Genomic DNA, 26,989 nt, shown 5'->3' on the forward strand with positions numbered 1-26,989 from the left:
TGGGGAGTGTTTTTTGTTGATTGGAATTGGTTTGATAACATGTTTGATATCACTTGTGTTGCTGGTCAGAGTTATGATAATGAGATAGGGTGGCCATTGTTGATAGTTTTTGGGCATGCAAGATATTACTCACCCATAGTTATGGTGTCCTGCATACATAGAGGGTTACTTGATAGTGATGGTGATAATACGAAGTTCTACATCACACGTAGTATGACATATGTTTTGTTATGGGGCCCAGGTATCGATTCACTAGATACATCACTTTACACAGACTTCCATATATTGCTTCATGGTTTGGAGTATATGGACATTTTTGTCAGAATGGAACAGCTAGTTGTATGTTTGAGAGATATAGAGGGTCGCATGCCATGGTTGAGCATGTTATTATGTTAGTTTCCCCGGATTGCATTAGGTTCAAGGATTGTTAGTAGGGACCTGACGAAGAGGCATTGGCAATATGGGTTTGCACATCTATTTAGACGGGTACAATATAAATATGTTGTATTTTTTCTTGAAATTGTTTTGGTATCCGGGAATCAACATCTATAATACATTCCTCCAGTGGATTCATGGTGAGATGCTACACTTTGAAGATCTTGATGTTTATATCAGAGTAGCATAGTAGAGGACATGGGTGCGTTGGTTGCACTTGGGCGAGTATTGTTATAATACTACGCATCATATGTCGATTGCTATGACCCCATTTAGAGCCGTCTATGGTTACGATGCTCTATCTTTTGTTGATCTAGCGATTAGTGATAGCAGGGTTCCTTTGGCACATGATTGGGTACAGGAGAACCAGGACATCATGAGATTTCTCAGAGAGAATCTTCAACAGGAACAAAATCAGAAGATTGTCTACACTGATCGACACAGGATTGAGAGGATATTTGAGGTGGGGGATATGGTGTACCTACGACTGCAGTCTTACCGACAAAGCACCCTTAAAAGGGGTGGAGCTGAGAAGCTCAAATCTCATTTTTATGGACCATATAGGATTATCAGGCGTGTTGGAGAAGTTACTTATGAGATTGAGTTACCATTTGACAGTAGGATTCATAATGTGTTCAACGTGTCATGTCTAAAAAAGGCACTGGGACAGCATATTATACTATCTCCAGATCTACCTCCCTTAGATGAGGAAGGTAAGTTGACATTGGTTTCTCAGGAGACCTTGGAAGAGAGAGAACGTCGACTGAGAAGCAGGGTGATTCGAGAGTATCTGATTTGCTGGAGAGGTGTAGACCCCTATAGAGGACACCACTTGGGTGGGCGAGACTATTTTACAGCATCTAGCTTTGCAATTGCTTGTGGGCAAGCGTCTCCGAGAGGGGAGAATTGTCATGTCCCCTCTATAGCTCTGTCTAGTAGTGACATGAGAGTTAGCCTATTATGGAGTCTCATAGGCTGACAATGGTGATTAGGGACTCAGTCAGGATTTTTAGCATCTGGATTTGGTATTACAGGCAGTAGTAGATCAGTTGAGAGTAGTTCCTTGATTTTAGGAGGCAACTCCTTGATTGTAGGATTGAGATTCCTACCTTTTAGGAGGTGGTGATGTTTTCCAGAGTTGAGGTTCTATGAGATCACCCCCTAGTCTCAATTTCAAGAGATTAAGGTGTGTTCCCTATTTTTTAGGAGTATCCCAGATTTGAGGGTGAGATTGCTAGTTGGTCCAGGTTGTCCGACATCAGTCACAGGCTGGTGACAAATTCAATTTCATGTTTTAGGTGTTTGGGTTGTTCCTTGGCTACTTGGGAAATATTTTAATATATTTAAATATTCTCCTAAGTTAGCATTTTAATAATTTAAATAAAGCTAAGTGTTTAGCCATTTTGGAGTAATAAGGAGTTTTTTGGCTCCATTTGGATCAATTTGCCTATGTGTGATAGCTTGTTGGAAAGAGCTCAGTCTCTATTATTTGATTATCACTTACCGGGAGCTATTTGATGCTTGGAGCTATTTGTCATTAATAAAGTAATGATTTCTTTCTATTTGGATGCCTTTATTGGGGAAAATAATGTTATATTATAAAGTTCAAATGAATTCCACTTTAGGGTTCTTTTAGGGTTCAAATTGCCTTGGAGAGGGGATATAAGGGGAAGGCAAACTAAAGGTGATCATCTTTATCATCTTGTCAACCTATTTTGGACGCCATTTCTCTGGAAGAGCATTCCTCACCTAGGACGCAAATTCTAGTGTTGAGAGCAGATTTGTTGAGACGTAGCCCTCAACAAGATCAGATTCGAAGGTTCTTATGCATACAGTTTGATCAAGGTAGAGGATTGATTTATAGTATGCAGTCACACTTTCTTTGTAGGCAATGGATTTTTAGGGAAGGCGACCACTTTGGTCAGACTGGCGTTTCCTTGCAGCAGCTCATGTGAGGAATTTTGGGGTGTTTTATTGCAGCAGACTAGAGTTGTTTTATTGCAGTAGCATGGGCTTTATCATTTGAACTTGTTTGGTTGTAGTTGGTTCCCATCTTCAGCTGGCGTCAATCTTGTTTGAAGTACATCTGTATTGGGACTATTATGAAATAAATCACTCTGCTGGAACGGTTTCAGAATCATTTCCAAATTAGTATGTATTGTTGCATATGATCTCTATCACTTCTATTTTATCATTTATTGTTATTTATTCATTGTAATACCTATATTTTGAAAAATATAAAAAGAAACAACATTCTTCTGCAACTTCTGTCTAGCTCTATAAGATTAAAAAAAAAATCTACAGGAAAATATAATGTATATAATTAAACATTATAGCAGCAACAGAGTAAATATCCATTTGGGATATTTCAATCTTCCTAGTTACAAAAAAAACATTACAATGACATACAATATAGAAACAAGAATTTCAACCTTCCAATATTTGAATTTAATTAGATGATAATATAAGGAAATGAACTATAATATATAGCATTTTTGTTTCCAAATTTGAAGTGGATAAGGATAAAGTATAACTAGCACAAGAATTCTTATAAACAAGGAATAGGGTATACCCATTATCCCTAATCTACCTAGGTAATTGTTAATGTTATAATTCTGTCGGATAAATTATATTATATGTATGAGATATATAATATATGACAAATATTATATATGGAATAATTAACTTATATTAAGAGTAATATATATATATATATATATATATATATATATATATATATATATCTCATTATAATATATTGAGAGTATATTAATTGTGTTATAACTATAACTAATGTAAGTTAATATATTAAAGAGACATGTCTCTTCAAGAAGCATGCCTCTTTATATCATATATATATTCATTCGAATAGTAACTTGGAACACACATAAATATCCACAAGTGCTATTACAAGTTACAGATCCTATTTCACTAAGAGTAATGAAGAAAAATTATCTAAAAAAGTCAATAAAAGGTGTAATTATATTACTACAAGTAGGATCGGATTTGAGGGGAAGCTATAGACAAATGTGGGCTTGCAATCCTAGTCACTTGCTCTACTAGAATATATATATTCTGCCAAGTTTGTATCTCAGCTAATTGTATAGCATCCCATATTGATGTGTCCCATGTAGATATTGTAGTGTACACATGTCGACTATCCAATAAAGCAAGATACCATGCTAAAATAGTAAGGAATGTGTAGACAATTTTGGCTGAGATATATGAGATTGGCCCAAAAATGATTGATACAAAGAAGTATCAGCAATAGGAGTTGAAGAATTCCACCAAATTAACTCTTGATAGAAAGTGAAGTGTCGTAGAATAATATGCAACCATCTCAGTCCGCAAGAGAAGATCGAGAATATACTTGGGATAAGCACGACATATTCTAAACTAGTTTGAGTGATCTCAAATTTGCGGATCTAAATCTCGAGGAATTTTGTTAGCAATTTTAAGCTGGTCATTGAGAATGTGTTTTGTGGATTGAACTTTGTGCAGCCAATGAGAGATAAACTCCTTGTGATGATTAGGTTATTAATGCAGAATACCAAAAGTAGAAACTCATCATGTTGCTGCAATATGTACACTATTGTGTTAAAGTCACATTGTGTAAAGCAGAGAGAAAGAAGGAACAAATCGATTTTGGCATACCAAGTCCAATGGCTTGTTTGAGGCCATAGAGGGTTTACTTGAGTTTGTAGACTAAGGAAGAATCATCAATGTCTTGTGCTTGTGCTATGTATAATTCATCCTTAGATCGCCGTGAAGAAAAAGAGTACTCATCATGCCCATCTAATATGTCAACTGGTGGCGAGCAACTCCAATGACTAGAGTGAGGTGGATCAAATTCATTTTGTTTATGAGTGCAAGGTCTTACTACATTCTATGCCATGTACTTATGAAATTCCTTTTGTGACAGGTTGGTGTTGTCCTTGTCAATTGTTCTGTTTTTGGCATACCATTTCAAAAGATCTACTGGTATCAAACCATTTTCTTGCCTTTGGAGAAGGACGAAATCCTAAGTTTTCAAGTTTTTTGATAAGGATATCACATGAACATTACAGTAGATTGTGTGGATGAAGCTGCCTCTTGACTATCCCGAGCTAAAATCTATGTATCTCCACCCTTTATTGAAGTATGATCCATACTCTGTGCCGCTATTTCCCTAATTGATGAAGAACTAACAATAGGAGTAGGTGCGGCAGACTTATGCCTTTTTCTTTCAGACTCCTTACTAATAGTCTTATCACTTTGCCACATTACCCCCTCTCTTTGAAGTTCGTCCTTCATTCTCAATGTGTAATCCTTAACTATTGATGGTCTTATCATCCCCTTTCAAACAAGATTCCTCACTCTGCATCCTTGCATGACTGAAGGTAACACCTTATTTCCCTAACTTGCTGACTTGCTTATCAAATCATGCCCTTATCTATCCGCCGCCTCATCAGAATGCCCAAATTTGTAAGGTCTTTTTGTGACCAATTGGGTAGTTGGATTGACTTTTTCTTTTCATATTCATAATTGGGCTGAATAAGATATCCATCATCCTTAACCTGGTTAGGAATAACATCACATTTCCTTATGAGATCAATATACATCCTTGACCATATCTTTCTTCTTATAACTTGTTCTGTTAGGATTAAACCACAGACAGAAATAACAATTACATGCAAATCTAAACAATATCAGAAAATAATAGATCACATAGAAAAGAATACAAGACACCAAGATTTAACATGGTTCACTCAATCCCTGGGCTACGTCCACCAAACAACAAGTCCAATATTATTACTAACTAGTGATTACAACCTGATTACAATCCGTAATCCTTTACAGCTGAATACCTCTGCAAGAGCCAATTTTCTCATCACTCACTCAATGAAAATGCCTAACCCTAAGCCCTTTTATACAAGTAATTTAATGCCGCTTTAGGGTTACAACATGTCGGGCATATGTTGGCCATACGTCGGCCACGGCCCATTTTTTTATTATTATGAAATATGTATAGTACTTCCTTGATCAGTCACCACAAACTAACAATCTCCCACTTGGGGACTAATCAAACTCCACACTAGACAACAATCTTCCACTTGGAGACTAATCCTGTAGCAATACTGCTACCACATGGGGCTCCCACTGGCTCAAACCACCCTGGACTCTACTGTTCGTTGATTTATGTTCAATTTAGAAGACCAACGGAAGCTGAAGAAGAATTCAGCTTCTCCCTTGTCACTACCATTGTAAACATATCCATTGAATTGTCATCTGTATGTATCTTATCCAGCTTTAACTGTCCATCATCCAAAACTAACCAAATGAAATGGTACCACAACTGAATGTGTTTTGTCTTTGAATGCATAGCTGAATTCTTTGCAAGATGAATGACACTTTGGCTATCTATAAACAAATAATTATCCCTCGGAGGGTGTCCCAATTCTTCCAAAAAGAACTGAAGCCATATCATCTCTTTGGCTGTCTCTATAGCAACAACATACTCTGCCTCTGTAGTGGATAAAGCATTTAACCTTTTGTAACCTAGAAACCCAACTCACTGCTGCCCCACCAACAGTAAATACATAACCTATAGTACTGTGCTTGGTATCAATATACCCTGCGAAATCTGAGTCAACATAGCCCTGTAAATTAGTAGTAGAGCCCCCGAAGTGTAAACACTCATTGGTGGTTCCTCTCAAATATCTAAGAATCTATTTGATTGCATTCCAATGCTCAATTCCTGGATGACTCATATACCTGTTAACAACTCCTACTGCATGTGCAATATCTGACCTTGTACATACCATAGTATACATCAAACTTCCTACAACTGAAGCATAGGGTACCTTAGACATCTTATCCTCCTCTTGTGTCTTGGGACATATCTCCTTAGTCAACTTCAAATGACCAGGTAAAGGTGTATTGACAGCTTTAGCATTCTCCATAGAGAAACGTTGCAACACCTCAACATAATCAGCTTGAGATAGCGTCAATTTCCTATTCTTTTGATCTTTGCAAATATTCATACCAAGGATTTGTTTCGCTATCTCCAAATCCTTCATAGGAAATGCATGTGCTAACTGGCGTTTTAGCCTCTTAATGTGATCCATGTTAGACCCAGCTACAAGCATATCATCAACATATAAACATAAAATAATGTAGCTGTTATCATCCAACCTCTTAAAATAAACACAATGATCTGAATGACACCTAATATATCCATGCTTATGCATAAAACTATCAAATTTCAGATACCATTGCTGAGGTGCTTGCTTCAAGCCATATAAACTTTTTTTCAATTTACACATTAAGTTCTCCTTACTTTTGACCTCAAATCCCTGTGGTTGAGCCATATATATCTCTTGATCCAAATCACCATGAAGGAAGGTTGTTTTAACATCAAGTTGCTCTAAATGCAAATCTTCAGTAGCCACAATACTTAAAACAGTATTGATAGAAGTCATTTTAACAACAGGAGAGAATATCTCATCAAAATCAATGCCCTTTTTCTGTGCAAATCCTTTTACAACTAACCTGGCTTTAAATCTTTTCTTACCTCCATCCTCTTCTTTTAACCTGTAAACCCATTTATTCTGTAAAACCCTTTTACCTATAGGCAATTGGCATAAATCCCAAGTCTTATTTTTCAGCAAAGAGTCCATTTTGTCTTTCATGGCAGACTCCCACTGAATCTTAGTATCCACCTGCACAACTTCATCATAACATTCAGGTTCACAAGCATCTGTTAGTAAAATATAATACAAAGAGGGAGAAAATCTGTCTGGAGGTCTACTTAGCCTTGTTGACTATCTAACATTCATGGGGTTGTGTGGTATTTGTTGTTGTAGTTGTTGCACATCACGAGGAATGGCTGAAACATCATCTTTTGGAGTATCATTTAACATTACATAATCATCTTCTTTCTTCTCATGTTGCTGCAATAGATCTTTGTACAACACTTTCTCATTGAATATGACATCCTTGCTTCTTACAATTTTACGATTTTCAAAATCCCAAAGTCTATAACCAAATTCATTAATGCCATATCCAACAAATACACATTTCTTTGACTTAGCTTCCAGCTTGGTTCTATTTTCAGAATCTATATGAGCAAAAGCTTTACAACCGAAGGTCTTGAGAAAAGAATAACTCACCTTCTTACCAGTCCATGCTTCCTCTAGAATACCACAACCCAAAGGAGTAGAGGGACCTCTATTAATCAAATATACAATAGTATTGACAATCTATACCCACATGTGTAAGGCAACCCAACATGCAACCTCACGCTCCTTGCACACTCCATTATAGTCCCATTCATGCGTTCAGCCACTCCATTTTCTTGTGGAGTCTTTGGAACAATTTTTTGTCTACGAATACCATTATTGAAACAATAATCTTCAAATTCATGACTGCAATACTCACCACCATTATCAGATCTGAGACATTGTAATTTCTTACCAGTTTCATTTTCAACCAAGCATTTTCATTTCTTAAAAGTTTGAAATACATTAGATTTCTGTCTAAGGAAATAAACCCATACTTTTCTAGTTGCATCATCAATAAATGTAACATAATGAGAGCCACCAAGGGAAGATACCTGAGCCGGTCTCCATAAATCTGTATGCTTAAGCTCTAATTTCTCCCTTTTATTTTCCTTCTCAATCTTTACAAAATTCACTCTCTTTTGTTTTCCATACACATCTTTCACAGAAATCCATATTAACACATTTCAGACCTGGTAAAACTTTTTTTGAATGAAGTACTTTCATACCTTTCTCACTCATGTGCCCAAGTCTGTTGTGCCACAACATTGTATTAGAATCTACAACAGCAATTTGTTCTCCCTGCTCAACTGCAGCAATTATTCTTGATCATTCATTTTTCTTTGAAACAATTAAAGTAGAAGGAACAATATGACCTGTACAAAGATATAAGGTGCCTATTTTCACACCTTTTGCTACTAGAAGGGAACTTTTTGAAACCTTTCAATTTTTATCATTAAAAGTAATTACACAACCCTCATCACCGAGTTGCCCTGCTGAAATTAAATTTCTACTCAGCCTTGGAACATGTCTTACCTCATGTAGTAGCCAATGATCACCATTCTACAACTTAATCTTAACTTTTCTCTTTCCAACAATCTAACAGGGTTCATTATGCCCCAACTAAACTAGCCCAAAATCCCCTTGGACATAATCAATGAAATAACCTCGATGAGGTGTAGCATGAAATAAAGCACCAGGATCTAAAACTCATGAATCATCAACACTTTCTAAGGATAGAAGCAAAGCATCCTCTGCGGATTTGTTACCTATCACATTTGCCTCCTTGTCTCCATTTGGTTTATCTCCTTCATTTTTCTTTTGAGTCCAACAATCTTTCTTTTTATGCCCTGGTTTCCGACAGTACCAATAGTCGTTCGGTCCTCTTGATTGAGACCTCCTCCCCTTTGACTTTCCTCTTGATTTCTCACGATTTCTGGAATTATTTCCTCTCCCAGTCGTTTTGCCTTGAGTTTGTGCGTTCAAAGCACTTCCGGATGTAGATCTGCTTGAGGATTTCCTACGAGTTTCCTCACTCAAATTAATACCGATCACATCATCATATTTTAGGGTACTAGATCCAAGAACAAAATTACTCACAACCATTACCAAGCCATTCCAGCTTTCAGGCAAAGAACACAAAATCAAGAAAGTCCTAATTTCTTCATCAAAATTGATACCCACAGAAGATAACTGACTAGTAATAGTATTAAACTCATTTAAATGATCCGCAACAGATCCACCTTCTACCATTTTCATATTAAATAAACGCTTCATGAGAAATACCTTGTTTGAAGCGGAGGGCTTTTCATACAGTTTTGCTAGGGTTTACATCAACTCTTCTGTCGTCTTCACTTTTGTAATATTAAATGCCACCGATGGTGCCAGGCATAATGGAATGCTTCCAAGTGCCTTTCTGTCCAAAAGATCCCAGTCGTCATTTGACATAGATCCCTGATTCTTGGTTTTGCCTTCCAACGGCTTCCATAGATCCTTCTGATATAGATAGTCTTCCATTTGCATCTTCCATAATTGAAAGTTTTGCTCATTAAACCTGTCAACCCTCAGCTTACCCTCGTTTGCCATCGCTCCCACTTAATCGTGAGACTTTCCTGTAGAGGATAACTGAAAAATAACTAGGCTCTAATACCACTTGTTAGGATTAAACCACAGACAGACATAACAATTACATGCAAATCTAAACAATATCAAAAAATAATAGATCACACAGAAAAGAACACATAACACCAAGATTTAACGTGGTTCACCCAATCTCTGGGCTACGTCCACCAAATAGCAAGTTCAATATTATTACCATCTAGTGATTACAGCTTGATTACAATCCATAATCCCTTATAGCTCAATACCGTCGCAAGAACCAATTTTCTCATTACTCACTCAATGAAAATGCCTAACCCTAAGCCCTTTTATACAAGTAATTTTATGCCACTTTAGGGTTACAAAATGTTGGCCATATGTCGGTCACGGCCCAATTTTTTTATAATTATGAAGTATGTATAGTAATTCCCTGATCAGTCACCACAAACTAACATGTTCATCTATTAGATTTGCCCAGTAGTCCTCAATGTTAAACTTATAGACATATCTCCTGCCACTATTAGGGTGGATTCTCAGGAATGGATCAGATTCATTTCTTGTCTTGTACATTCCAAGATGATAAAAATGTGACTCCATATTTGCTGTTTCAGCTGCCTGTAATGAAGGACATGACTCGAGCATCTTCTCCAATGTCACAGAGGAAGGCATTCTCTATTTGTGCTTCTCCTTCTGCATAAAGTCAAAACTCTGATAGTTTCCATACCACCTCTAACAAAACCATCTTATCTGTAGCATACTTTGAAGTTTCGGCTCTGAAGAAAATCCCTAGATTTAGATGTAAGTGGGGAATTGGATGTACCAATATCCATACTATTCAATTAGTGCTATAGCCTCCTTGTATAATCTCTTATGTAATCCTTCTTAAATAAAAGTGGGGAATTGGATGTACAAATATCCATACTATTCAATCAATGCTATGCCTCCTTGGATAATCTCTTATGTAATCCTTCTTGGAGCATGTGTGTGATATTCATGGTGAAGATGTGATTGATCCTCTTATAAATTTCCTTCTCATGCAATTGTAACTCACGATACCAATCATATACCTTGAATTGCTCTTTTTTCATTTCCAATCATGTCCCTACATATGAGAGCTGGATACTCGGTATTTCTTGCTAGCAAATAAATCACATGGGAAATCATATAAAATTGCTTTGTTTTTCCCAAGTTCCTTAGTTGAGCATCCAGATTCTCAGTAATCCTCTTGGCCTAATTCATCCTTACATTTCTTGTTATCTCCTCAATGAAGTAGCATATCCAACTCTTGAAGAAAGCTCCTTGGGGGATTCCCACGATCTTGTTCAACATAAAATTCAAATCACATACTCATACAACTGTCTATTACAAGTACTAGCAAATGGTTTATTTGTATATAGCTTCAAGTGGTTCTATTTTAGGAGATGCATATAAGCTACATCTGTAATGGGGGTGATGGGCAAGGAACCAGGCTTTGAAGACTTGAGGACCACATTTAAGGAGCAATTTGAGAATTTAGTCTTGTGTAGTCTTGATATTTGTAGCAACATTTTTTTCAAGAGCCTTTATTTGTTTGTAATTTAGTATTTATTGAACTAATTTGAATAGCATTATCTCTCTTATTGCTTAGTGCTTATTATAGATAATTTTCTCTGAGTTTTTAAAATTTGCTGTGATTTGTAGGGTTGGTAGAACAGCTCGTCTAGGCCAAAAGGGGGAAGCTATATTATTTTTGCAGCCTATTGAGCTGGATTATTTGAAAGAATTACAGAAACACAGTGTTCCTTTGAATGAGCTTTCAGTTAAAAAGATTCTAGATCATATCAAGGTGAATGGAATAATGAGGAATTATAAACAGGGAAAATGGACTACACTTGAAATGCATCCTAGGGTTTTGTCCATGCAGAAGGCCCTGGAGTCATTCATTATGGCAGAGGTATTTTGTTTGAAATTTTGTACATGTATATATGCTGTTCTATATGGTTATAATTACCTTGATTAATTTTTCACATGCTTTATTTATTGTGTTTAGATTCCACCAATAGCCAGCTCTTATTTCCTTCTTTTTTTGGTAAAGGAAGTTTTCAAATATAAAAGGCAACAATTATAGCTACATATTGCAACAATGCACTTCTTACAGAACATGACCACCAGGGACAAGAAACTAACCTTTAACAGATGTGTCACAAGTTGAAATGCACCCTTTGTGTTATTTTTGTTATTCATTTTTTAGTTAACTTGGCTTTTGTAAAAAAAACTTCATTAAAACTTGAAAGAAATTGTATAAATAGCCAATTTTAGTATCCAATAGGTTTTTGTAAGGGTGCTTTCCAATACGGCAGGCAACATAGTTTCATATTGCAAGAGAGGGCTTTTAGGGGACAGTGGAATCCTGTACAAGACTGGTATCCTTGGGAAGAGTTTAGATGAACCTCGGTGTTGTTTACGTAGTTATTTTGTTTTCTAGTTAACTTGGTCTTCTTAATCTATGAATTATTGGAAGTTTTATCTGTAAAATCATCAGTTCCAAGTCAGAAATTGAATCTCAGAATTATTTCGATAGATTTCCCCGTCTGAATTATAATGCAGCCTAAACTAAATCTTGGATGTTTTGTGAGGATTCCACTGTTAATCCAATTGAAACGTGTTACCCCCACTAATGACACTAGGGCGTGGCCTTATTCAATCACAATTGGTTTTTGTCTCAGGCTTGTGAGGCTTTATTGTCTGCCTGAATGGATTGTTTGATGTTTTAATGAACATCAACCACCTAATGGTCACCAGCACCTTTCACAGTATACAATAATTTTTTCCGTGTGGCTAGAAGAATCAGAAAGGACACTGGGTATTTTAATATATTATCTTCACAAATTTAACTTTGAAAATTTCAGTTAGAAATGAGGACATTAAAATCAACACGGTTGAGCTTTGCAAAAATTGAAACTATTATTTCTAATATGGATCTATTGTGACATTATCACATAACTCCATTGCAAATGGGGACCCCCCATTTTTTGCTTTTTAGGATTTTGTTTAGGTTTTTCTGTATGAGTCTTTGGTTTATTGCCATTCAAAGTTTAAGAGTCCAGTCAAAATTCAGGGATGTCAAAAGTAAAAAATAGAAAGCATGACTAAATGAGTATTGTGATGCCATAGAGATGTTTAGAAGATGTAATGTACCAAAGCAATGTTTGATCGAATGAAGGCCCTAGGGTTCAAATTGGCGTATAGTTCTGGAGATGACTGGCGTACGAACTATGGAACAACAATCTAGAACCAACTTGCAAATTGGTCATATGGTTTGTGGAGTCTGGGTCTTCCATACGACAAAATGTTTTTCGTATGATGTGGCAAGATGACGGTGGGATCTGTATAGTGTATGCAGGGCCGTTTTGTGATTTTTTTTGCTATTGTCGTACTGTAAGGAAATGAAGTATGGCATACACTGCAGTGGGCCAAGTGATCGTACAGAAGTGGTGCTTGGTAGGTCATACGGTGAGGGTGAAGTAGTGATGTCGTATGCTGGAGGGAGCCAGGAGGGCCATACAAATGGCAAGTCGTACGGTGAGGGTATTGTCTTGAATCTTCAGAATAAGATGGTTAATACTTACTGATTTAGAAGTAAAATGTCAATATTTAGGTAGATACAAACAAGGATTACTCAATGGTGCGCAGAAGGCGAGTTCCAAATGGGATGTTGTTTCCTTTGGAGTTTGAGTAGAGATGGAGAGATTTAATACCAAAGAATTCACAAATCAATTGTTACGCCAATTAGTACACAGGTCATATATTATGCCAAGAATTCTTCACATTCGATAATTATATTGCTTGGATTTGCCAGATCCAAACACAAAGAACCAAAGTAGAACAGGGCAAGCCTGAATCCCACTAAAACTGCAACAAGTCAAGTAGGGAAGGTCTTTCACTTCTGAAATGGTGTACAAACATAACCCAATTGGTTCACAGTACAAAATAATAAATCAAGTCACATGCCTAAACAAAATAACCCGAAGAACGTATATACCCTGTTGAGGCAGAAATTAAGTGCTAACACAAGGACACAACAAACACCTATGAAATAATTAAAATCAAAATGGGTCCAAGATATACTAAATCATTTGGTCCCTTGAACAAAATTTCAAATATCTTATTTATTTTATGACGGGGACATTACAATCTTCCCATCCCAAAATTTGCTTACCCTTAAGCAAACATAATGCCGAATGTTCTAGAACTTTTTCACCTTCCCAGGTGGTGTCAAGTGGCAAATGCTTCCAGCATACCGAGTATTCCTTGATGGTGAGGTTTTTGAGTTTCTTCTCCCATACGTCAAGGATTTCAACAGGTTTCAATACTAGTTTCCCTTCTTCATTGAGAGGTGACAGGTTAGATGTAATTCGCACTTGGACCTTTTGGCAAACAATGATTGGGCCTTCATGATCATGAGGACTTCATCCAAATGCCTCAAATTCTCTTCCCATGTTTTACTGTAAATAAGAATGTCATCAAAAAATACCAGCAGGAACTTATGCAATTATTTGTTGAAGATGCGATTCATGTAGGACTAAAATGTAGCTAGTGTGTTTGTTAATCCAAATGGCATATGACCAAAAACTCATAATGTTTGTAGTGATACTGAAAATCCATTTTCTCCACTTCTTGCTCCTGCATGCAGATTTGATGATATTCGAAACCAAGATCTATTTTAGAAAAATAAATCGCACCAAGCAACTCATCAACTATTCATTGATCTTGGAAGTATGGTACCTATTTTTGATCGTCTTCTTGTTCAATACACGTATAGTCCACACGTGTAACTTCCCATCCTTCATTTTCACTAGCACCACTGATGAAGCAAATGGGCTAGAACTGAGACAGATGGCAGTATGGTGTGGTGATGACTAGCTTAGCACCAACTTCCAATTTGGCAGTATGTTCAAAACCATGATGTGTGCAAAAACTCTATCATGTTTATCCAAAATGACCCGATGCTCATCATCTTGATAGTACACATGTTGCCCTTCTATAGGTCTTGTTGAGACAAAACAATGTGTGACCCATGCAACATTGTCATGCTAGAAGATGCCCTCCATTCGATGGGCTGAAAGCTCCTTCGGGCCCTCATTTTCTATCCCTCTGAGGGCCATCTTTCCATCAACTACAAAAGTGAAGTCCATCCACTTGAAGCTCTCTGTGTACTCATCCAGAGATTTCATCCACTGGATGCCAAGAATAACCTCCATGTCATCAAAATCCCTCCGATCACTTTGACTTGGAAACCTGCATGTGCTTTTGTTGGTAAATCCCTTTGCTTCACAAGTGAAGAGTTTATAAAATTTAGAGTTGCTTCGTTGTCTAGCATTACTATGACCTTCTATTGCTGGAGGGTTACTTCTACCCTAAAAATTGTGCACCTTGGGCTACCTGCAAGAGTGATGGTGGCTCCACACTTTACAAGTGCGTCTATCCTCTCTTTACAGTTTAAGCTAACCTCCTGTCTATTATCCCCTTTGAGTGTCGAATCCTTCAGTTCTTCCTCACCGTTAGACATGACCTCAATATAGTGTGTTTTTCCTTTACCTAGTTATTAGTGCCTTGGTTCCCATGACACCTTACAATTGAAACATAATTTTCTCCTCTCGAGTTCCTATTTGGTGGCTTCATCCAGGCTAGGCTTCTTTAGTGCGGTTTGTTGGCTTTTTCCTTTGGAGCTAGCGATGGTTTTGTGTGTATAACTTCGAGAAGATGCCATGCTTAGCATCTTCTTGATCGTTTCTAGGAGGATAACACGATTGGAACCTTTATACATCTTTTTCACAGTTTTGTTAAGCCATCCATGAATAGCATGTTTGTCGTCTCTCTAATATGTCCGTAACTAGTACAAAGAGTCTCTAAAACTCCAAGATGTAGTTGTCTACCTACTCGATCTGCCTTAACTATGCTAATTTTTTGAAATTGAGTTCTTGATCTTTGCCATCGAACCATCTATCAATTTTTCTATAAACTTGACATAAGTGTTTACTTGGTCATGTCCGAGAGTAACTATGTCGTGATGCCACCATTCTTGCACCGCTCCCTCTAGATGGAGTGCGGCGAATTTAATTGCTTCATCTTCTAGCAATGTGTTGAGTTGGAAGTAGGTATCGACCTTCATTACCCATGTCTAGATATTGGTCCAGATCCATCAAATGGTGACTGATTCACCTTACTTAATATTCTTTTGAGATCATTGAAATACACACGGTCGCTGCCACCAGAATATCTCATTCCTAATTCCATGTAATCTTTGTATGATATATCCCCTCCATATTGCATTTCTCCTATCTTCTTGTAACTGTTCTTGCACTTCTTCAAAGGTTGGTTCCCTTCCTCTATGAGGACATTCGTTCATGGAGGGAAAGTTGGTATGGAGGGTTGAGAATGCGTCAAATGAGGATTTACCTTTTTGGTAGTTGAGTGGTCCTTTTGACCATAATGTTCACCCAATAATTTACCTTCGGCTAGTTTTTGTAATGTTTCTTCCATGAGCTACTAAGTGTCATTAACCTGTGCCTGATTTCTTGAGAGCTCCCTTAGTAACACCATGACTGCGGCAGGAGCGGGTTCTCATGAATCTCCCATTCTATCAACTGAGTGGGCCTGTCTTCGTTTTCAGCTATAAACTTTCATTCACTATCCACAGGTAGAATTACTGACTCTTATACCTTTGTAATGTACCAAACCAACAATTGATCGATCGAAGGCCCTAGTTTTTTAATTAGTGTACAAGTCTAGAGTTGACTAGCATATGGACTATGGAACAATAGTCTGGAACCAACTTGCAAATTGGTTGTATAGGTTGTGTAGTTTGGATCTATCATATAGTGAAATGTTGTTCGTACGATGTAGTAAGATGACGGTAAAATCCGTACAATGATGCAAGGCCGTACGAACTTTTCTTTTTGCTATTGTCATATGGCGAGGAAATAGAGTATGTCGTACATTGGAGTGGGCCAAGAGACTGTATGGAGGTGGTGCTTGGCAAGTCGTATAGTGAGGGTGAAATGGTGATGTCGTATGCTAGAGGGAGCCAGGAGGGCTACATGGAGGTAATGTCTAGTAGGTCGTATGTTGAGGGTGTTGTCTTGAATCTTCAAAATGGGATGGTTAATGCTTGTTGATTTAGAAGTAACATGCCAATATTTAGGTAGATGCAAATGAGGATTACTCAATAGTGTACAAAAGGCGAGTTCCAAATGCGATGCTAGTTCCTTTCGAGGAGAAATGGAGAGATTTAATACCAAGGAAGTCACAAATCAATTATTATGCCAAGAAGTACACAACATATATTACACCAAGAATTCTTCACATTCGATAATGATATTGTTTGTATTTGTCAGATCTAAACAAAGAGAACCAAAGTAGAATAGGGCACACCTAAATTCCATTGGAATTGGAACAAGCCAAGTAGGGAATGTCTTTCACTTCCGAAATGGTGTACAAGCAGAACCCAATTGGTTCCCAATACAACATAACAAATCAATTCGCATGCCTAAACATAACAACCTGACGAACATATATACCTCCTCGAGCCAAAACTGTGCCGGCACAGGACATGGTAAACACTTACGAAGTAATTAGAATAGAAATGGGTTTGAGAAATGCAAAACTTTATAGATGGAAACTTTATCAAAAGTCCTCAACTCATGAATTGCAAAAATTCTAATGGCATTAGCCGGCAACAAGGGTCTCATCATTTTTCTTACTACTTAATCTTCCATGGTTCCATTGACACTTCTAATTGCAATAATCACTGCTTTTTACCTATGTCCATACTGAGCATCATTTTCACTTTCTTCCATTTTCATGTCATCATATTTTCCTTCCAAACTATCAACCCTTGCTCTTTGAACATGTACGTCTCTACCATAGACTAACTGAAAAGTTTTTCTAGACGTTATGTGCAGCATTGAGTCCACGAATATCAACAAAATCAATATCAAACAAAGTACTTTCAATGGCATCTAAAGCTTGCATTTTTTGTCTCCACCTTCAACTGATTTTCCCCGAGTGTTTCATTCAGTTCGACATATTTGGTCTCAACATGTATCTATTATTGTGGCCTCATTGCTCTGATGTAGATCTCCATCCTATCACACCATATGGAAAAGTTTTCCTTAAAAACTTTGGACCTTTCTTTATCATCTGGATCTTCACCTCAAGATGTTAGGCTTTCCATGATGAGGACCTAGTCTCTAATACAAATTGTTAATATACTTAAGGTCCTAGATTACTAAGAGGCGCGGGGGTGGGGTGACACAGTAATCTTTCAAATTCAAACTTTAAAAAAAACTTGTCAACTATGATCGATTCAAATCTGATCTAACCACTTAATCATTCACCACATTCATCCAATGTTATATTGTGAAGCAACAAGTAAAACAAATCATAAAAACATCCACACAAGTAACACAATAACACTAATAATCTTCACGTGGAAACCTTTAGTAGGAGGGAAAACTATGGTGGGAGTTAGTACCCATAAATATTTGCACTCTTTTGAAATGTTCCTTGTAAAAGGCCTAGCCCTATTAGGAGAGGTTGTAATAATGCCCAATTAGGAGTCTTCTTGTTCAGAAATTTTCCTCTAGCCCTGTTAAGAGCTTTACCCTGTTAGGAGTAAGCTCGTAGTAGGATTTCTAACTCAAGCTAATGAGCCATCCAGTTAAGGGAATTAATCATCAGACCTTTTAGGATCATGCTCACTGTAATGCCTCGCCTGGAGATCCTTGGAAACAAGGATGAAATACAAGCCAAGAATTTTTTTTTTTTAACAAGTATGAATGCACATGACAACATCATACAGGGATCACAACGATCGCAACGAAAGACTTCACCACAATCCCAACAACCAACGAATCTCCAAATGCCACTACCAAATTGACACACACAAACAAAGCCAACAATGACAAACGCACATGATGAGGGCTCAAGAAACAACCACTCATCAACAAAACACCAAGCTGGGGTAAAATGCAGAATCCTGAAATTTGGCTAAGCCTGAAATCTTGAAGCCCTGAAAATTGGCTAAGTCTGGATTTTTGAAGCCCTGAAATTTCTTAAAATCTTTATCTTATCTCGGAGAGGTCTGAAACCTATCTCAAAAGATTCGTCGCATATATTAAAATATATTTTAAACCCCTTAGGAAATCTGTTTTGAACTAGGAAGGTGTAGAAACCAAAAGGGTGTCCAAAACCAACTTTCGAACTTTCATCCGACAAGCCTATATAGCCCCTGTTTCTTGCGCGAGAAAGTACACTGGTCTCGAGTTTCGCGCGAGAAAGTGCACGGATTCGCACGAGGACTCCTAAGCATCTTGCGAGGGCTTTAATTCTCGTGCGAGGATTCCCTGCGCACCGCACGAGGACTTGCATTCTCGCGCGAGGACTTGCATGGTCTCACACGAGGACATGCATTTCCACGTGAGAAAACAAATCAGCGCGACAACAAAACGCAGACAAAAAGCATAAAAACATGGAAACCTCCACACCAGGGAGTACCGGATCCACGTAAATCGAGGAATGAACACTCGAGAGCAACAACAGAAAGGAAAGAGGAACATCTAACCATCTAAACCATAGCAGTAATGAACATACTAAAATAAACATTGCAGTGAAAAAAAAATCGCAATGTACAGAAATAACATCGGCAAAAACTGAACAACCAAGTACGCGGTTCCTCCCAACCGTCAATAGCATCATAAGACCATCATGGATCCTAGCCATCCCCTGCGCGTGACATTCCAAGCCACCGATTCGATCATCGGTACTGTCGTAATAGGGACGTCACTACTAAACATGCTACAATATAAGCATAAGGAAATCTAACATGCTAGTAGTAAAGCATCAGATAATCTTGCAAGTAGATAACATCACCTATTACATACTGAACATCGTAATAAGGAAATCTAATATGCTAAACCAATAAGCAATAGATAAACTAATACTGCAATTCACATCATCTAGGCATATGCTAAACATCATAGTATGGGAATGCGTCAAATAAACTAACATCATCTAAACATGATATCCAAGCATTCCACTGAAAGCATAAATCACAAGAAAGCATACTCCGAAACCTGAAGCATCAAGTGAAAACATCCAGCAACGGTCGCACTAGGATAAGAGACTGTCTCTGTACACCGATCCCTAGTAGTGGTGAAGGTAGCTATGCCTCCCAACCACGTGGAACCCGTAGGTCCACACCTGTCGTGCTGATGGAGATAAAGATCCAACCACAAAACACACAAAACAACATCCATGGCTAACACTCACGCTAGACAGTATGATGGCTGCAACCAAGAACCTAAGACAATGCAAGGAGTACAGGTCCTAGTCAGACACTCAGTAGGCTACTAAGTAGGGACTAACATCATGGAGAGTCGCTTGGCATCGAAAAGACCAAGCTCGGACTTGCACAGATTCAACATCCCTCAACGGAAAGGCTCTAGCACCCCACATTTTTATTATCTTAAGTTTTTATTACCAATCACACATTTTATTTAGTTATCACTTATATAAAGCTCCCTCTGCCAACCCATGGCGCCATGTTTGCCGGGCTGCGAGATAGAAGCCCCCTCCATATGGTACCCTACCCTACCCATGCTCATCCTACGACAAGTGCCCGTGGGCATGCATACTCCCATCCCAACCCCAATGATCATAACTTTCGGAAGTACCATGGAAGATCAGGGCTTGCAAGTCACCCGACAAATGTACGTGCACGTACTTTTGTGTGGTGCACCACCATCACGAAGATCACAACACAAGGACAGGATGAGAACACAATGCAAAACAAAACACTCAACCGAAAGCAACTCAAGAGGACGGATTCTACACGAATCCCAAAGCCAATAAAACCATACATCATAAAATCACTCAACTGGCCTCAATCTGAGAGTATGGATTCTACACGAATCCCAATGATGCAACAAGACCAAACATCATGAACTCACTCAACTCATCTCAATCCGAGAGTATGGATTCTATACGAATCCTAGCGCTCATGAAACAATAGCAAATGTCTAAAAGAAACAATAACATGAGGTACAAAATCACTCAACTGAACACGACGTCGGGAGTACGGATGCAACACGCATCACAATGCAACAAAAAGTGCAATAGTGGTCTGACTGATGTCCAAATGGATCATCCAAGTCCACGACCCACATTGTGCCATGAAAACCCAAGAAAACAGGGCAGCACACAAAACGAGGTAAAAACCCCAAATTTTGAAAATTTTTGAAATTAAAACCCATTTGACCTTTGGGTTCAAAAATCTCAAAAATCCAAAAATAAAAGGAATCGGACACCGTATGCAAAAACGACCAGCATAACTGCCCAAAAACTCAAACCCTCATCCCAAAAAAAGGGAAATGTTCATACCTGCCCAACTGGGTAGAACTAACATACAGAAACGGAGGAGAACACTAGTTCTCAGCCTCCAAACAAACGGCTACCAAAAACAGAAACAGAGACGCAGCAGAAACAATAAAACAGGAAAGCCCTACCTCATAGCCAAAAGGGCAAAACGGGAATCTGAACCATAAAATAAATATTCTGCAGAAGTAGCTGAAAATTGCAGCAATCCAAGGTTTCCCCGAGCTGGATCCAACGAGCCCAACCTCACGACTATCCCATGCCCATAGCTCCCACAACGAACAAAACAATAAATCCTCATGAAGAGGATTTTGGGTTTTACTCTCCAACTTTCTAATTCAAAAGTGAGAAGTGAGGAATTAAATTCCTTTTTGGATACTTATTCACTTTTCGAGTGAATAATCGATTAGGGCAAATAACCAGCTAACCTAGTTAAACCCCGAATTGACCCAAATGAAAACAGGTTATTCCTATAAATAGGAATTCATCTATGGCAAAGCTGCCAAAAATTAAAATAAATCAATTAAAAAGCCCGAAAGCCCAAAAAAAAAGAAATCTCCTTAACAACTTTCGCGACAATGCGAAACTCTAAATGCACACACGCTCACTGGTCAAATCACATAATGCAAATGAGTTCGGATTTAATAATCACCGAAAGGTTTAAATTAAACATTTAATTAAGGATACGTCGACCATACCAGGACGACATTGGTAACTAACTCCATGTGCCACTGCCAGGGATATAAATCCTGCACAATAAACAACACGATCAAGTGCAATTGCATATAATAACATAGCCGAAGCAATAAATGCATTAAATCACCTATTTTAACCATTTATTAATTTATATTAAAATAATCTATTTACATCACTCACGTTCGCATAACGCAAACAACGCAGGAATGAAGTAAATAACCATAGCATTAAATCCGTCACATAACATAATCAGAGGTATGACCAAATACCAGATAACCAGATATCATCATAAAACACACTGTCATCTCAAAATGGCATCGTCATGCAATATTTTCAACAGAAGGGCACAATAGTCTAAAATCTATGATACTGAAATCAAAGTATAACACCTGACCCTCGGGTCGTCTCAAATGTAAAATATCACATAAGTAACAAATATCTCACAGATCAAAATATAACAAGGTAAATGTCTGCAGCACAGAACCAAAGAATCCAACACGAACAATCCATTTCTAATTACTTAAGCATTAAATAATGATTGTTTAAAGAATCAACAAAAAGGCACTTAAAACACATAAGCAAACACAGTCATAAACATGACTAATCACTGCTACAGGAACCTAATCCAGTGTAGCATGGTAAAAAGTACATAGTGCAATCTCTGCACACATCCCAAGGTAATCACGGAACAACCTCATGATACCACATCGATCCTGGTAACCACTAGCACAAACCTCAGTGAACAATAAATCACATCATAATCTCATAGATCAGTCAAAAGCATAATCAAAGCAATTGATACAAAAACATAAATCCAATCACCTCAATGGTGTAGACCACTCATGGTCACAATCATGACCCATCACAACAAAAGATCAACAAGGTTGCATCCATCAGAACGACTTACAAAAGTCAAATGGGAGAGGCACTACACTCACTATGTCAAGAGTGAGCCGGTTAAGGGATTTAGACTTGGAGAACCCATTAGGATTCAACAAGGAAAGTGATCTGGAAATAACAATTCTTGATTGCTTGTATAGATCCAATTCAGCTTAACATGTTTCTTCTTGTAGGAATTCAACCACCAACTTGATGTCACCCTTCATATAGGATCTACAACCTTACAATTGCAACATTCTGTCACATAAATACACATGTCAATCTTTATGGCAGCCACCATCCCAACCAAAACGTATTATACTTGAATTTCACATGTGGCCCACCAAAACGTATTACCAAACCCTATCCGTCATTTACTAAACTGATTACCAATTTGAATCACACATTGATTCAACAAAGAACGTCTTTTATCCTTTTCACTTTTTCCAATGAACATGACTTTGAGAATTTCAATAAAAAAGACCAATGTATGACCAATTCATTATAACCCACTGATGCCACATCATTGCCCCATCATCACACAACTTTACATTGTGAAAGTTTCATCGGAGTCAGCCCAAACATTGCCGGTTGAGGATCAAACATAAACTCACTTTCTGGTGAACATAGTTCAAATGATTCTAAACATGTCTTCCTATAAACAAGAATCATGCGCAATTGTAACATTGATCATGTAACTATCTATATATCATAGATCCTGAATTTCAACATTTGAATCCTCAAAGATTTGATATGCCAATCAAATCATTCATTGTCTGTCACTAACAGTTCTACTCAGTTGCTCTGTCACACTTCACCATAACTCTTGATCAACTTGTTTTCAACTTGCACAATGGTAGGTACTGCAACATTAGACATCCCTTATTCATAGCTACCACACAACTTAATTCCTACTGCATAATAACTTTCAAGCTGATTTCCACTTTACATACTAGAACAACGCTCCTGGTGAACTGTCAACCAACAACCTTCAAGTTGACATCAATGACAATGCAATAACTGATCAATTGAACATCAAACATGTACTATAGTCTATAACATTTCTTTAAAACCTTAGTCATCCATAGCTACAACACACCTTAATTCCTACTGCATGATAACTTTCAAGCTGATTTTCACTCTGCATATTCTAGAACAATGCTCTTGGTGAACTGTCAACCAACAACCTTCAAGTTGACATCAATGACAACACAATAACTGATCAATTGAACATCAAACATGTACTATAGTCTATAACATATCTTCAACACAATCTGCATCAGTTATGCTAACAAAAAAAATTCACACAATTTTGGAACCTTGGAGATGACCTTTATAGTCAGACCATTCATCTGCGACACACTTTTTGGAGATCTCAGATGGGATTATTGCCCGACCTAGCTATCTTTCACGGTGTTGGTCTCATGCCCTGCCGATCTCCTTAGGTTCTTTCAGAGTTGGTTCCCACCGTCTTTGGGCTCAGTTGGATCATCATATTGACAGAGAGGAGCGGACTTGTTTGTTTTGTTCTTTAGGGGAGGTGGAGGATGAGGCTCACTTTCTTTTTTGATGCCCTATTTATTATGAGATCAGAGGGAGGTTCTTTTGTTTGTTCAGAGAGTGCTTCTCTCTCTATGATTTCTTCAGCTATTATGATCAGAGATGCCTTGCACTGTATCTGCGTGAGGCCACTATGCTCCGGGATAACATGATTTAGACTCTACTTCCACACCGGCACTCATCTACTCAGCTCATTACTGCCTTTTTTACACCTTTATCCCCCTTACGTGGTGTGAAAAGGCCCTCTAGCTCTATTCGGCCTAGTGATCTTTCTAGATGCGTCAGATCCCGTTTTGCTTATAGGCACCAGCGACACTCTTCTGGGACAGGTCGGAGACAGTGTAGTACCTCCACGCATCGACACGTGTATCATTTTATTATTGATTTCTTCTCACCCAAGAAAGACTCCTAGTGCTTTCTGTTGCTTGTATTTGTTTGTTGTTGTGGCTTTTCTTTGGACACCTTTGTGTGCTCCTGCTGGCTTCAGCCCTGCTTTGTTGTAATCTTTCAGTCCCATAGACCTCTTTTTGGTCTTTTGTTGGACATTAATATCATTATCTCATCTTATCTTATCTTATCTGCTTAGCACATAGGATTTTTTTTAAAATTTAGGATAGAATACCCTTTGTATTTTATTGTGTTGTCTATTACAAAACACACACCAACAAGATCATTCTCAAAGATTAAGTGGGTAAATGTCAAACTATTTACTGTTGAAGACAACTAATGAGTGGCTCAAATGCCAAGATTGCTAAAAGGCACAGTCAAGTCTTCATCTATAGGCAATTTCATGGCATGAGTAGTTTATTCTTTATTTCTTGATTCCCGATGTTACAATTTTTTTTCTTTCAAATTGTTTTTTCATATGGCATAATTTCTTTAGATATTTGCTTAGCTCTTTGATATTCTGATTTTGTGAGTGCATATTTTAGAAGCTTATGGGAAGTCTATGGTCTTTAAATTTTTATGCATTTGATGCTGTCATTTTTGCCTTCGTCTGTCAGTTTGACCTGGCCATTTATTACTGAATAAATACATGTTTACTCCATGAATTTCTAGGTGCCATATAATCTATTCTTTTACGAATCTCTGTCTTTGTGATCTACTTTGTTAAATATCCCAATCTCACATATTGCATTGGCTTCCTCATACTAACGATTCTTCATTGTCCACTTCATTCATAAGTTGCCTTTTATTAAAATTAATGATAATATGCTAAAAGTCTAAAACACATTTCTTATTGACATTTGGAATCTACTCAACTCAGCTAAAAGCTATCTTTCACATGTACCTAAAATTTATCCCAAGGAAGTTTTCATTGAATAAACTACAATCACTGAATATTCTTTTAAAATTTGTAATGCATGAATCTGCAGTCTTCAATAAAAAATTTGATGGTTTCTTGATCTGACTACATTACCAATATTTTCATCACCATTTCAGTTCATACTCTATGATCTGTCGTCAGGCTGACAAATATTTGGTGATCTCTGGATCTGACCACATTACCAATTTTTTCATCAATTCATAGTCAATGATCCATCATCAGGATGACTGACTAGAAAACAGAAATGGAAAAGAAATGTCATGCCAGGATGATCTAAATATAATTGGTTGTTTGAATCAATGCAATGCCATGCCAGGTTAATGTTGGAAATTTCATTTCTGCTAGTTGTTTAAATTATTTATAATTTATTTATACTCTGTAAATCTATATAATTTAAATAGCTGTCCTTTCTGGCCCTGGCTTTTAGCTCAGAGAAACATTGCATTGGATGCATATTTGAACCTTTAAAATATAGAACATTTTCTTTATAAATGTTGTCCTTGGTGCAAACTTGGATATGCGATTTTGCTGCAATATCAGTTTCTATCTTGCGGCTTATCAAAAGCATGTGTTAATGAGCACATTTTGATGCATGATTTTGTAATTTGTAATTAATTTTTCTACTTGATTTCTGCTTTAGAATTCTTTATTTTACAATAGGTCTGTCTTGATTTTTTGACATGCAGGGAAGCATGAAACAACTTGCAAAAGATGCTTTCTGTTCTTTTGTACGTGCATATGCTGTTCATCGGGGTGATCTCAAAAGGATATTTCAGGTGAAGAAACTTCATCTTGGCCATGTGGCAAAGAGCTTTGGCCTTAAGGAGCAGCCATCCTTAGTTGGAAAATCCTTCAACAAGCAAAATAAGAAGAGGGAGAGGAGTCAAATGCATAACAAATGGTCGAAAAAGAAGAGGCATGTTACATGAGTAGGGTCAATGAAGTCTCATTTGATAATGAGTGTATTATGATATTATCAAATCCTAGAGTAAATAATGTGACCTTCCAAAATTAAGAAAGCTTGTTTTCCATTTTGGAGGAAAATCAGCATTTAAAATAGCATTTAGTTACAAAACTTTCTTTGTAAATTATTCGGCAGGATACTGGAGCTTGGATTATATTTACAGTTAAATGATTATTTGAAGCACGCTCTTAGTCTAGGCATTAGTGCAGTGATTTTAAGTTATGATAGCCTTGTGTAATAAGCATTTTGCATAGTAATCTATTGAAAAAATAGAACAACAGAAACAAAATAGAGGAAGAAGGAACTTCCAGCTTAATTTTATTGAATATTAGATACAAATTTATACAATAGCTTGACCCAACAACATTCCTAAATGACTGCTAATTAGATTGACAACAAACTACTTCATGATTGACAACACACACAAACTTGACAGTTAAGTGAAATTTATGGGCACCTAACTCAAACACATCTACAATAAGAACCTGATTCAAACTAAAACTCTTTGACTTACACTTAAACTAAACTTGTGTTGTCAGCAACTCAACAAGGTTTGCCACATGCACACTAATTATT

At 37.4% G+C, this 26,989-nt stretch overlaps 1 protein-coding gene across 5 annotated transcripts in view; it reads left to right on the forward strand.

The window, feature by feature from the left end:
• LOC149572092 (DEAD-box ATP-dependent RNA helicase 17-like) overlaps window positions 1-26,609 on the forward strand; it is a 152,827-nt gene extending 126,218 nt beyond the window's left edge. For all 5 annotated transcript variants that reach the window (XM_089813394.1, XM_089813395.1, XM_089813398.1 and 2 more), the window contains 2 exons: window positions 11,253-11,505; window positions 26,136-26,609. In XM_089813394.1, the coding sequence (XP_089669520.1) occupies window positions 11,253-11,505; window positions 26,136-26,378 (496 nt within the window). In that variant the 3' untranslated portion in view covers window positions 26,379-26,609. The remainder of the gene's footprint in view (window positions 1-11,252; window positions 11,506-26,135) is intronic.
• The last annotated feature ends 380 nt before the right edge of the window (window positions 26,610-26,989 follow it).

Source organism: Cupressus sempervirens, chromosome 2, assembly GCF_028749045.1.
Source record: "Cupressus sempervirens isolate cs-2001-9-10 chromosome 2, ASM2874904v1, whole genome shotgun sequence".
NCBI classification, from domain to species: domain Eukaryota; kingdom Viridiplantae; phylum Streptophyta; class Pinopsida; order Cupressales; family Cupressaceae; genus Cupressus; species Cupressus sempervirens.